The sequence below is a fragment of the Aotus nancymaae genome, unplaced genomic scaffold (genome assembly GCF_030222135.1).
Source record: "Aotus nancymaae isolate 86718 unplaced genomic scaffold, 86718_ANA_hifiasm-v0.15.2.pri h1tg000036l, whole genome shotgun sequence".
In the NCBI taxonomy this organism is placed as follows: Eukaryota; Metazoa; Chordata; class Mammalia; order Primates; family Aotidae; genus Aotus; species Aotus nancymaae.
In genome coordinates, this window is record NW_026988450.1 from 67,540,081 (window position 1) to 67,554,535 (window position 14,455).

The window sequence follows — 14,455 nt, forward strand, 5'->3', positions numbered from 1 at the left end:
AGATGTAGATTGTGGGTTGAACTCAAGCTGAAGAATATGGAGGGTGAGAGTAAGTTAGAGTCAAGTACAAGAAGGGAAGCAATGTGGGACCAATACGAGCATCACTAAAATGCTTTCCCATAATCACAGGCTGGATGTGGAAGGTAGAAAAGATAGAAGGGGGCCCAATAAGAGAATATGAGGGATGGAAAGGCTGGAGGCCGAAGAACTGGGGATGAAAGTGAGAGACCAATAGGAGACAGTCATCAGAATGTCAGCATCCAAGAGAATGGCAGAAGCAAAATTCCCAATCATAAGGTGAGAATTTATTGAAGCAAGTAGTTGTGAGTCAAGATCATTGAAAGTATTATAATATGCATGTTGACATTCCATAAAAATGGAGTTCAAAGGAAGTCTATGAGCTGGGTTAAAGTTATGCTGGAAATCAGAAACCACAGAAACAGATGGGAAAAGAACGGAAAGGTGAAACTGTTAAGAGCTCATAGTTAGTGTCCTGCAGGAAGAGACGGAGGGGTGGGGTGGAGTGGAGTGGAGCTAAGTGCGTTTTCTTCCTTTGATTTGAGAGGTGTTGCCTTCACTAGAAGGAAACTGGTATTATCAAGAACAAACAGGTATTGGTAGTGATGATAAGAGGAAAAAAAATTCTAGAAAAGGGCTCTTTTTCAAGCAGATAATATGTTACAATAACAGAGTGCTCATTAACAACCTTTTTCATGCCACTGGTCACTGTGAAAGCAGGAAGTAGAAGCAAAGCAAGGATGGCTGAGGATACGCAGTGCAGCAATGAAGCACAGGAAGCAGCACAGTGAAAGTGTTCTCCTAGGCGGCAATGTTAAAATAAGCTCACTTGAGCCTCTTCTGAATCATTAGCCCTTCTAGAAACTCCAAGGACATATTAAGTCATTCACTAAAACATTTTGGGTATATTGTAGTTGCAGATCATCTCCATGATTACTTCTTTGAAGTCTTTGAACATTTTTAAGTGCTTATTGAGAATTCTTAGGCAGACAATAAAACAGAAAGATCAGCCCCTGCCAATCAGAGTTTGAACACAGAAAGGGCTCATTGATCAAACGAATCAATGCAGAAAACTTAAAATTTCCTATTAAATAAACACCACACATTAAATACCAGAAAGTGGTGACTAACAGATGGAGAGAGGAGGGATATACAAAAGGTTTCACCCACACCCTGTTTTGTGGTTTTTACCCAGTTGCCACCACCACACCTATGAGTTTCACCTATTAAAATAATACAGAAGTAGAGTAACTAGAATCTGCTGACCAGAGTATAGTGCTAAATACAGTTCCTCAAAGACTAAACCTGACAGGCAAGGTCAGGATTCAACTTGGAGAATGTCTGATGACATTAGCTAATGTTTTTTTCCAACCTGGTCTACCTGTGTGTGCTGATGCGTGTAGATTTGCTCATCTTGAGTAGATCTTTGAGAAAATTAAGCTTATCTCCTCTATTGCACTTACAAAATGTTAACATTAAAGCCAAAGATAAAATGGAGATAAATGTGATAAACTAGAGTAGGGAATTCGAACCATACATAGAATCCTTTAAAAAAAAATCCCTTAAGCATTTAAAAGGCAATAAGCAAGTTATTTTATACCAGTGAAATAATTAAAAGTTTTATGTAAAAAAATATAACCCATGGAACATCGTGTGCCCACTGGGCAGTTATACATGCGTGTGTAAGGAAAAAAACTGTCGTCATATCAGCTAGCATTTAAGGAGCTTACTGAGCGCCAAACTCTTTTCATGTTACCTGATCTAATTGGAGCATCTATGCCAGCGGATTTCACATCCTCGTTTCACGGACGAGGACACCGCAGGTGCACAAAGCAGCCAGTGACCTGCGGGGACCCCGCGTCAGCGGCTGCTGCAGCTGACTCATCCGACTCCCACGCGCGACGCTGCCCGAGTGGCGTTTAAAAAGATCCCACTCAAGTCCCATTTAAAATACATGCACCCGGCTTTTTACGTGTGATTGGTGACCTCCATTTTACCTTCTGAGTCACAGCCCCAAGACCTGCGTATCTGTCAAACTGAGCACAGTGGGCGAGGGCGCGCTGTGAGAGTTGGGGAACAGACAGGTGGAGAGCACAGGTGCAGACTAAGGGGAGGACTCGAAGGTAAAAATAGCGATCAGGGGTGTGGGGCCGCGCGTGGAGACGCCGTGGCAGCGCTGGCGCTGACCCGCGGAGCAAGAGGCGAGGACCGCGGGGCTGGGAGGACCGCACCTGGCGGCGGCCGCACCTGTGCACGTGATCGCGAGCCGCTCGAGCGCCCGGGCGGAGCCGCGCTCACCTGGGCCCACGTGACGGGGCGGGGCCCGAGGACCCCACGGCCACGCCTCCTCCCGCGCAGCACGCCTGGACCCCGCGGAGCCGAGCGGCGGCGGCGGCGGCGGGAGCCCGGGAGGCGGAGGCGGGCGGCGGTGGCGGCGGCGGCGGCGCGCGGAGACGCAGCAGCGGCAGCGGCAGCATGTCGGCCGGCGGAGCGTCAGTCCCGCCGCCCCCGAACCCTGCCGTGTCCTTCCCGGCGCCCCGGGTCACTCTGCCCGCCGGCCCCGACATCCTGCGGACCTACTCGGGCGCCTTCGTCTGCCTGGAGATTGTAAGTGGGGCCGCCGGGGCGAGGGTCGCGCGGGAAGCGAGGACAGGAGGCGGCATCCTTGTCCCCCGGGCTGTCTTCCTCTGCGCCCACCCCGGCTTCTTCCCTTCGACGTGGCCTTTTCCTGCACCCCCTCCCGGGTCCTCTCGGTGCCCCGCGCCGCTGCCCGGGCCCTCCCGCCTGGCACCTGTTAACGCGGGCACCTGCTCCCCCTCGGGCGACGGAAATGGCCTCGGGAGAGCGAGCAGGCGGCCCAGCAGGGCTGAGCACTTGGGGACGTGGAAAGGAGAAAGGTGTTGGGGCTCGGAGGCGCCTTTAGAAACCCAGGGCACGGCCAGGGGCCGGGCTTGGCCGGAGTAAGCTCCTGGCTTTGGGCCTGGCCTGTTGCTAACCTGCCATTTTGTTGGGTGGTGCAAAGGTGTAGCCTGTGACTAGGTGACCTGGAGGCTGCCACGCCGTGGAAAGTGGGGGCGGAGGCAACAGGAAGAGGAGGAGGACTGAGGACTTGAGCATGCTTTTTCCCCACTCACCCTTGCCATCATTAGTGCCCTTTGGATTGGAAAGAGGAGCTGGGCAGGAGGCAGGGCAGAGAAAGGTGAGATATGTGCCATGCCCTTGGCAGTTTCGAATCCAGTGGGCGCAAGAATGGTGGGGGAAAGGTGGAAACGTGGCTGTCGCGTTCTTCTCTGCCTGCCTTTGTACCAACTCACTCACTTGTCCTCTACGCAACTCCAAACCTTTTCAGCACACTTCGTTGGGCCCAAGTAAAGGTGGGGTCACCTGCCTGTCATGCAGCCTTTTTAGGTGGCACTTGAACTTTTTAAATGGAATTTTATGGAGTTGGAAACTTTCGAAGCTCCTTGTGGACAAGGAGAAAATGTGCAAATATAAATTGGGCAACCTGAGGTTGCATCATGCCCTGAGAATGGCAAATAAAAAGAGAAATGTTAGCGAGTTAGTGCCTTTCTGGCAGGCTGGTGTTGTTTGCTGGGGTTAGGATTTTCATTTCTCCCCTCACCCTCGCCTTTTGAGTTTGCATAAGCTGGATTTGGGTCGCTTTGGTTTCGCTTTTCTGCTTGTGGAGCTGGAACACCTTATGAGCACTGTTCTATTACGCTAAGGCAGCCAAACTACCCTAAGTTAAGTTTAGCCCAGATTTGAATCTGAAAGAGGACATGTGAGTGAGTTACAGGTGATGACATAAGTAATGGGATCCTGACTGCGAGGCTGGTTTGAGTTTGAGCCTGGTTCAGAAGCATCTGAAGTGCTTGGGATGAGGTGCAAGCATCCATGTGGGAAGAGTAGAGAGAGGATGGCATTGGGCTGGCTGCCTTGCTGTGGGAGGGAGACACGTTTAGAACAGGAAGATCTGCAAGGAACGATTTCTTAGGTTCTCGGCTACTTTATTCCGTATTCCACAAGCTCTGCCTACCTCTTTGAGAGGCAAAAGTTTTTTGCCTACCTGTTGGAGAAGTTTTTGCCATATCTGCATTCCACCTGTCCTAGAATTTACAGACAGTTCATTGAAATACTTTCTATGCCTCAGTACTTTAGCCTCTTCTTAAGCAATAATATACATGAAATTTCAAATTTGATATTCTGGTTATATTTTTCTAATGTTTATTCAAATGTATATGTAAAGATACATATATGTAAATGTATACATATGTATATGCAAAGAAGGCTTATCCATATGCCATCTAATCAAATACCATCTCAAGAACCTGTAGTCATGTCAGACTTTTAGAAAACAAGTCCTAATTCTGAGTAAAAAGAGTAGAAAGTGACTTCCTCAATTTTCCCCTCCCCCTACCCCGTTATATCTTTTAAAAATCTAGCTCAGTGGTTAGTTTTCAATTCTTGCTGTACTTAATAACTTGGACAGCTTTTTAAAGTACTGTTGCCAGCCCAGACTAATTAAATAAGAATCTCTGGGGGAGTGCCAGAGTTCAATAGTTACTTTTTAAAGCTTCCCTGGAGATTCTAATATTCAGACTCTAATATACATCAAGGAAGCACTGTAGAGAAGACAGCTCTGCTCTCACATATGTGAATTCTCTCTATTGCTAAAACTTCCACCACTCCCCAACCTAGGAGGGATCTCAGACTCACAGCAGTGTCCAGTCTATTCCTTTTATCTCAATTCCTCTGGCCTCTTAGCTCCTGAAACATGCCTCACACTCTTGGCCAGGTAGAACATCATCACTTTCAAACGCTTATCAGTTTGCTTTTCTCTTTTTATGGCCAACTCAATAAGTTTACATTTTAGGCCCCCATATCTCCTTTATTTGAATATCAATCTCCCCCACCCCATTGAAAAATGACCAAAATGTTCCAATGAAACTGGTGACCTTAGAGAAAAAGGAGACCACACTAGAGTCAAACTATAGCTCCTCGGCTCTCATCCTTTAGGACTGTTTAGAGAAATGGGTTTACATGCTTTAAGAGAGCAGAGCTCAAAGCTGCCTTATTTCTCCTATATTTAGAATACCCGTCTTGAGTGGATGTGCAGATAGGAGCTAAGTAAACACTTTCAAAACACCTTAGCTCCTAGATGTCTCAATTTCCCTCTGATTCTTTTAAAATTTTCCATCTCCTATGCTCCTCCTCAAAAATTCCTCAACCTGTAAATTAAATGTGAGTATTTCCTAGGCACAGTCCTAAATGCTAAGTGATCTCTATGCTGGGGACCCATTATTTTAACCTCTGCCAGCGTTTCTGGATATCCTCAAACTCCATTTTAATTTTGACCTTCTATTCAAATTCATTTGTCTTTAAGAGTTCTTCATTTCTGTCCCATTGCCTTCTGAAACTTAACATGTGAAAATTGTACCTAACAAGGGATGACTGGGCTATCAGTAGTTGACTACGCTACTGACACCATGTTCTTGGAGTTTGGTTCTCACACTAACCATTTAACTTGGCTCAAAGAATTCATTCCCAATCTCCCTTAATGTATTATATTCACAGTCTCTCAGATGTAAGTCATTTGTTGGGGAGATACTACAAAATATATAAATAGTGCCAGTCTCCCAGCACCAGGTAAAGCATTATAGCACTGGCTTCTTAGGTGGAGAATATTACAACCTCACATGCATAGTGGTTTTTTTTTTTTAAGATAGGTGTGTTCCACTCCTGGATACCTAATTGTCAGCCCTTTGGTTTTGGCCCTAGCAATATTTACCAATGCATACTTGCCACAGAGTTTAATACTAAGTTAGTATTGCAAAGCTAAGCTTTTTAGTTTAGGATGGAAGACATTACCTTCAAAATTCTCATTTTCAAAATCTCAGTTTTCTGAGTGAATATTTTCTAAAAATCACTCATCGGGCATTTACTGAATACCTACTATGTGCAAGGCACTCCTCTGAGAACAAAGATGTTTAAATCCTTCCTCACCAGGAAGACCTATAACCTAGTTGAGACTATATGCACAAAAGTAACTACCATTCAGGGAAGAAATAATTAAGTATGGGAAGTAAACTGCAGCTAAACCATTTTCCAGGTGGGTCTGTCTACTTTAAAAAATGACATTGGAGCATCTGCACTATTGGGCTGAACAAGATATTTAGGGTCCCTTTTCTCAATGGGCTTATCTTGTAAAATGCACAAGAAAAAATGAAATTTAATAGTATTAATTGGGAAAAAGAACACAGATCATCATTGAATTTGCTGTGTTTTATTTTACAATTTCAGTGATTAAGAAACTACTTATATTCACCAAGTTATTTATTCCCATTTATCTTTGTGAGAGATAATCTAGGACTCTAATTCACATGCTTCTAACTGCAGTGTTTTTGGTGACACCATAATTTTCATTTACTCAGCATATAATTAAAAACATACTATGCATCAAGCCTTCTTTTATGCCCTGAAAATAGAGCAACTAACATAGCTCCTGCCCCTAAAAGAAATTACTGTTTGGTGGAATATAAAGTCATGAAAAAATTACAGTGCTGTGTATGAAGTGCTAATATAGGTTTATAAGAAGTATTGTGGAAAAGCAGGGTAGAGTACATCTGACTTCTGGAGAGGCCAGAACAGGCAGCTTTAATAAGTGGGGACATTTGAGGTTAGCCTTCAATGATGAGCCATAGTTTATTAGAAAATGGGAAAGAGAATTCCAGGTAGAAAAAAGGACATGTGCAAACATGGAGACAAGAAGGACAATGACAAGAATGTTCTGTCAGTTGTGAGATTTTGGTGGGCAGATCAGGTTCTGGTTTGCTGAGAAATGCTAGGCCAAGGCATTGGATTTGTTATCTGTGATGGGAAGCTGCTGAAGGACAAGGATAAACTTGACCCAACTTGTGTCTTAGAAACCTTTGAGCGATAAACTTTGGTTGTAAAAGAAAGAGATTGAGGGCAAGGGGAGCAGTTAGGGGGCCTATTGCAATTGTTTAGATAAGGGATGAAAAGAACCTGAAATAGGACCAAGGAAAAAGGACAGAGAAGAAGAGAGAGAGGTTTGAGGTTTCAGAAGTCAACTAAGCATGTAAAATTTGACTTGCCCCAAAATGATACCTAGATTAAACGTAAATATAAGATGTAACTCAGAGGAATTATGCCGGAAAAATAAATGTTACTAAAAGGATGATTGTGAGGGAGGGGCTGTGGGAGAGGCAGGTGCAGTCATGCAGATAAATCTATGGAAGGGACTTCAAGTTATTTTCAACTGAAAGCTTTGACTTTGGACTAGATTACATGTATATGTTCTGATGTATACAGTTTTCTTTTATTGCCCAGAAAATAAATTTTGACTGTGAAGGGACACTGTTTATTTGCAGTGTACAAGAGAGCTATCCATGGACATAGTTGTCTCCTAAATGGGTTTTAAAATTTTAAGTATTTTTTTTTTCTTTTGCCTCTGGATTAAAAATCTTCATCCACATTAAAATAACCTTTAGGCCAGGCACAGTGGTTCACACCTATAATCCCAGCACTTTGGGAGGCCGAGCCAGGTGGATCACCTGAGGTCAGGAGTTCGAGACCAGCCTGACCAACATGGTGAAACCCCCGTCTGTACTAAAAATACAAAATTAGCCAGGCATTGTGGTGCATGCCTGTAATCCAAGCTACCTGGGAGGCTGTGTAGGAGAATTGCTTGAACCTGGGAGGTCAGGCAGAAGTTTGAGGTTTAAGAAGTCAACTAAGCATGTAAAGTTTGACTTGCCCCAAAATGATACCTAGGCTAAACTTAAATATAAGATGTAACTCAGAGAAATTATGCCAGAAAAATAAATGTTAATGAAACTCAGCTCACTGCAGAGGTTGCAATAAATAAATAAATAACCTTTGAAGTTTCTAAGAGAAAATAAACCAGTGGCCCCGCCAGAGATTACTATCAACAATCACTTGCTCCCACTGGCAGTCCTTTAAAAAAACTATGAAGAACTGAAATACGGAATACTTTAAACCAAGTAGCTGTAAAAATTCACCTTGAGCCCCAAAGGAAAAAGTCATAGAGAAGAGATTTGTTTTGTAGAGCCTGATAGAAATGTTGTATGTGGTGGTAGGAGTTGTGGACGTTGTATATTTGCAATGATATGGCTGAATAGAAATGACCCCTAATGACAAAGGACAGGAACCAGGTTGGCGTACCCAGTTTCATGCACGTGCAGTACTTAACAAATGCTACTTGTTTGTTCTATAGTATAAACTGAGCAGTGTGTGAAAATAGTCTGGAGACACTGGCTGGAGGGGAGAAAGGCAGATTGGAAGTAGATGCTTTCTTAAATCTTGCCCAACATGTAAACTGCCATAATTCTTCTCCAGGTTTCTACGCTTTGACCTGAATTTCCTAAGTGTTCTATTTCATATGAGAGGGGCGTGTCCTTTCATAGACAACATATATGACAATCTGAACTTTTGTATAATAGCTATGAGGAGGAGGAAGGTAAAAAGAAAGGAAGGAGGACATGATTTATACAGGTCTCTCCAATGTCAGGGCATTGGCGTGCAGGAACAATTTTAACCTAAAAGTGATAGTTACTTACAAACATGAAAAGAGAATTTTCCAAATCAAGGGGAAATATTATAAACAAGAATAAAAAGAACCAGGACACATTTCTCCTCTGTAATGTCAGCTTTCCATTTTAGGGTCAGTGTCAGCTATTTAAACAGCTGAATTGGAGGTTTAGGTCAGATGGGGAGGAAGAAAGTAGAACTCTCTGTAGCACTCTCAGACTTATTTTTAAAGCTTTCAAATGTAGAGCTAAATAGTAGAAGTTCTTTTGCAATGAGTATTATTATATTTTGGTCATTAGCCTCTTGTATGTATGTCATTTCTCATTACATCCAAGAATTGTTTCTGTTTTCCTTTTCCTAATTTAAAAAAAAAAAAAAAAAAAAAAAAAAAAAAAAAAAAACACCTCGCTGCCTTGCATCTCTAATGCAGGCCTATACCAGGGCCAGTCCAGAAGCAGTTTGGATGGAAGTCAGCATGGTTACAGGACAGATGGGGACTGATGAGGGGAGCAGGAGGCACTGGGAGAAGGCACAAGACTTACCCTGGTCAAAAGTTCCAGGGGTAATTATAGTAGGAATAGGTCATTTGGGCAAATATGGGGCCGAAAAAAAATTTTAATTGGGTGTCATGAACTCAACTGGCAAGAGGTACAAACTTTCCATCTTAGCCTCCTGAGATCTGATACTAAGTGGTGGGTGTTGCCAGTAATAACTTGAGAATTGAGAAGTACATGTTCTTGCTTGACTAGTTTTCTTTTCTTTTCTTTTTTTTGAGACGGAGTCTTATTCTGTTACCCAGGCTGGAGTGCAGTGGCGCAATCTCGGCTAACTGCAACCTCCGCCTCTCGGGTTCAAGCAATTCACTGCAGCCTCCCGAGTAGCTAGGATTACAGGCACCCGCCACCACACCAGGCTAATTTTTGTATTTTTAGTAGATATGGGGTTTCACCATCTTGGCCAGGCTGGTCTTGAACTCCTGACCTCATGATCCACCCTCCTTGGTCTCCCAAAGTGCTGAAACTACAGGCATGAGCCACCATGCCCAGCCAATTCACTAGTTTTCATGCCTATATTTGGACATCCAGCTTGAAACAGGGAGTGAGCTGGGTTCCAGACAGCACTGTGTTCCTAGCATCCCAAGCTGCACTTCTAGAACATTCTCTTCTGGAACCATTCATTACTCACCCGGTTGGTTTCCATTCATTTCAAGGAGGATGGACTGAGGACCTTCTGTAGAAAGCACCATCCTGGGTTCTGAGCACACAGAGATGTTAAAAGCAATGTCACCAACTCTGACGTCACAGTATAGTGGGTGAAACAGGCATGTGGACCCATGATTTTAGTCCACTTGTTGTAATTGCTATGGAGAATACATGCACCAGTAACCGTGGAAGCACCAAGGGATGGCATCTGGCCAGGGAAGTCTTTCTGGAAAACATGGTACTGGGGTTTAGTTATTCAGCAAAATTTTTACTGGCAGCATAGACAGAAGCATGGGCAAATGTGATCAATTCTCAATTCTCAGGGGATGAGGGGCAGAGGCTGGAGTGCAAAGAGAGAGGGCTGTAGGAAAAGAAGCATTACAGGGGAGATGGTGAGCTTGGGAAGGGGGCAGCAGTATGCCTAATAGTGATACCACTGAACTACAGTTGCATTGTGAATGAATCTACACTTGTGTGGGCTGCCTTGTAAATAAATCTACCAGTCATTATATCTGTTGGTTGAAGTATGTTTCCAGTTTAAAGAAATATTTCAAAATGCAAGTTGTATGTAAAATGGAGCTAATGTAGGTAATCTTTTTTTCTAGCTGATAAATTCCTGAACATACTACACCCCATCTGTAACCATGATGTTTCGTGTGCAGCACCCCATAAGTAAACATCCATTAAAACAGAAGGGGTTACAGGTGATTCTGATGAAAGGTGTGGACTGTGTCCTCAGATAAATGCATGCACTTGTCTACCCAATTTTATATGATTTTAGGGAATCATATGGAAAATGGGTAGAAACCTACTTTAGAATGAACACTAAACTGTGAGAGGGGGCAGAATAGCATGTTAAAATCATAAGTTCTGGAAGCCAATTGCCAAGTTCAAATTTCAGGTCTAACACTTATTAACTATATAACTAGGGACAAGTTATTAATGGATTTGTACCTCAATTAACTTATCTACAAAATAGGAATAATAATATTGTCTCAAGGTTTGTGAGGATTAAATTGGCACAAATAAAACGCTTATAACAATGCTTATAAGAGCTCAGTAAATATTAAGTAATATTTCTGCTATCACCATTAGCTTCAATCTCTTACTCTAACTCTACAAACCAGGCTGGGAGACACATTTTTTTTTCACCTTTCCTCTATGCTTGCTGGTCATTCATTCTCACTGCAGTAGAATAATTCAATGTCCAATATATAGATAACAGGAGAATTAGAAGGAGGTAACTTAATACAGAAAGTTCTAAATAATGTTTTCCCTTATGGGTAGTTTAGCCAGTCTTTTATACTTTCAGATTCACTTACCTTTTACAGTTCTCATTCCAAACATGAACTGAAGATAGGTCACAGTAGAAATTAGCCTGTTTACTTTGTGGGTATACTAAGAAGGAGGTGTCGAATTGAAAAAATTGTTAGCTGTCAGAGGGTGTGTTTAAAAGCAGGTAATTAGGAAAGAAGTGACATTTGAAAAGAAAAAGAGCATTTGCAAAAGGATTCCTTTGGGAACATAAGACCATCCAAATAGGAGATTTGTTAAGGCGCCTGTAATCCATGCACTCAGAATTGCAAGGGTTGCTGCTTGCCCAAGAGCATGTTTTCCCATGGGACGATGTATTTTTATTTTTCCCGTTCCTCGGTTTCTAGTGAAAACATGTTTTAACACCAACTCTGAGGGTTCAGTTTAGTGTGATTTGCAGATAAATACTTCTGTGGTTTTCTTATGGGAGGGATTCAGCCAAGTCATACCTTCGTGGTCTGCAGAGACCAAGTGAACATAACAAACCTATGTTCAACCACAAAGAAGAGCAGTTGTTTTAGGAATGTGTAGCAATTTAATACCTGCAACTCAGAATATATTTGAGGACTTCTGGTGTGTACCCAGTACACCTAAAGATGGGTTAAGAAGATAAGAGGTCACCGAGCCTCAGGGGAAGGCTGATACCTACTTCTGGGAGGTTTTTACCTTTGCAGTATCTGCAAGCAGAGGTAGTCTTTTTGTTACAGCTTGAGGTTTGAAGTCATGAGCACTGACTTAGTTTCTTAAATTTCAAATTGAGGAGCATTTGGCTGTTTTGTATATAATTATTGGACTTTTTAAAACACTAGAAAGCAGTGGAAGGCAGTGGTAGAGAAGGGGTCAGAATGTGGATTCAGATCCAAGATGATGAGAACAACGTGAGCGAAGCATATGATAGTTCTGAATACCTTTCTTCACAGCGTGTACTCTGCAGTTGCTACAGCATTTATCATCTGTTCTCTGTCAGAGCTAACCATGTTTGTGCTCTGCTTTTTACCTCCAAAAATGTGGCCGCCTCCAGTGCCATCTCTACTAAACAGGAATGCTGATAATTAAACTGTTTTTGCAAACACTCTAAGCTCACTAATGCCCAGAATTAGATGAAGTGAATAGACTGAGCATTGGTAATCTGTTTCTTAAGTTCAGTTTTTTCGTTGGATCCAAGTTGGATCCAACTCAAGAAGAAAAGTAGCTTTTGTCAAAAGGAAATCACAAAGCAGGGAGTAATAACTGAGTTAAGGCCAGAGTGACCCGTACACCAGTATGACAGTCTCAAAATGAGAAACGTGGCTCTCCAAAGTGGGCTCCATCATGTTCTTTCCCCCATTCTCTCTCTTGAAAAGCGAGCCTAATTTCACAGAATCTCAGACCTAGGGATGTATCATATGTATTTGTGTGGGTGAGAGGGAGGGGGCGTTCATACACTCCTTCCTTCTCCCCTTTCCATGCAGCAACACCCCGCAAATCAGGAGGTGAATCTGACCCCCGTTCATGTAGCACTTAATTTCCTTTCCAAGCCTTTGAGCTGCTTGAAGAGCTGTAATTCTGAGTACATTAAGAACAGTTAATCTATACTGTTTTACAACATAGCCTCTGCTGTCAAAGCCTTGGTCTGTCTCGAAAGCTTACTTTGAAGCCTGCCTCCCCTGCCTACCTTTCCACATTCTTCCTGTTATATTTTTTCTCCCCTCTCCCAGCCTCTCAGAGCACACTGCGTTGAGCTCTTTTTATAGCACCCACCACAATCTGCTCCTGAATCCGTTCAATGGTGTCTCTTTATTCCTTATTTCAAGCTCCTGGAGATGGAACCTTGCCTTTTTTGTTTTTTTCTTGAGTGTTCTTCTACAGTGCCTGACAGTAGGTTTGGGGCTGGCCTGTTTGAGGTCCAGTCTGGGTTTAGTAAATGCTGTGTTTAATTCCAAAAGATCACAAAGCCTCCTCTTTAGAGGTGTGAATGTATCATAATCCGTAACTCATTATGTTATGTATTTGGCTCTGCCTGCCCCTAATAAACAGTGGACAGTTGCTTTTTATTATCCTTTATATTTGCACATAAGTTCTCAGGAAATAACCCATAAGAGCTATTTAATAATGATGTATGTTTCTTAAACTAAATTTAAAGTTTTGTAGGTTATTCTTTGTGGGAGAGTAAGAAAATGCTACAAGAAGAAAGTGGGAAAAAAGGGAAAGATTGATCTACTAAAGACATTCTTATCACTGTCAGGTATTTATTTGATAGTATATAAAAGTAGATAATCTTTTATTAGGAACAAGTTTGTTTCTTCTATAGGCATTGATAAGGTGTTGATTAAACTTTTAATATGCATTGACATTCATTAGATTTATTTCATAACACTTTCTGGATCAATTGTTAATTTTTTATTTGACATTAGGACTTCAGGTATACACCACAACTATACATTTTTTAGACTGGTGATTTGATTATCATTGCTCAAGTGATCATTTATGCTTTCAAAAATGTTGCTTCAAAGTAGTAACAAATTATATGATACAGCCTTTTCTTGAAGCTTGAATTAAAACTTGTGTTTTTAACGTTCAGAGACTTGTGAAGTAAATTGAATACCTAGACACTTAAATGCAATGTACAGATGAGTATTTTTAATATTTGGAGCTCAAACTGTTCTCATGAGCATTAGTTTGTTCACTAAGCAAATAATTGGGAGCTTGCTCTACCTCACTCTCTCTCTCTCTGGGGGGGTGTGTGTGTGAGAGAGAGAGAGAGAGACAGAGAGAGAGAAAGAAAGAAAGAAAGAAAGAAAGAAAGAGATTCTCACTTCCTTGAGGTGTTTTAAGGGCAGGTATGCAGGCCTAAGGTTTTGTGCAGCCAAATCTAGCATAGTACCTGACTGATTGTTGGGAAAGGATTACTATGTAGATTAATAAATGCTTTATATGTGCAGAGACATATAAAGCAGTATGCTCCCAAGAAGGCCTTTGGCTCTCCATCTACGCTACCAGGGATTTAATTACAGTGTATCTCATTGATGTAACAAAGCCTTAACAGGGAGGTTGCCCAGAGGAGGGAGGCATAACTGAGCTAAGGGTGGATCTCAGGAAAAATGTTGTAAATGATGTGTTCATGATTAGATATGAGTGGGAGTATCTCAAGTACACATAGGGAGGGAATGGCATTCACAGCCAGCAAGTAACAGGCTGCTTTGATGTGAAAGATCTTTGTTGTGGAACTGTGGATATTTTTCTCCCTGTAATACAAAATGTGAGGGCATAGTGGCAAGAGACAAGGATGAAAAAGACATGTCAGATCACAAATGGCTTGGAATACCATGCAAAGAATGCATAGTATGGAGGAGACCAATGATAACAAATGC

The 14,455-nt window shown here is 42.3% G+C and overlaps 1 protein-coding gene across 2 annotated transcripts in view; it reads left to right on the plus strand.

The window, feature by feature from the left end:
* Positions 1 to 2,493: 2,493 nt before the first annotated feature.
* The window catches only part of MAL2 (mal, T cell differentiation protein 2), a 29,538-nt gene continuing 17,576 nt past the window's right edge, over positions 2,494 to 14,455 (plus strand). The window contains exon 1 of one of the 2 annotated variants that reach the window (XM_012443311.3): positions 2,494 to 2,625. In XM_012443311.3, coding sequence (XP_012298734.1) covers positions 2,494 to 2,625 — 132 coding nt within the window. Of the gene's footprint in view, positions 2,626 to 3,124; positions 3,218 to 14,455 lie in introns of those variants that run through there. The other variant, XM_012443313.2, reaches the window with a different exon arrangement.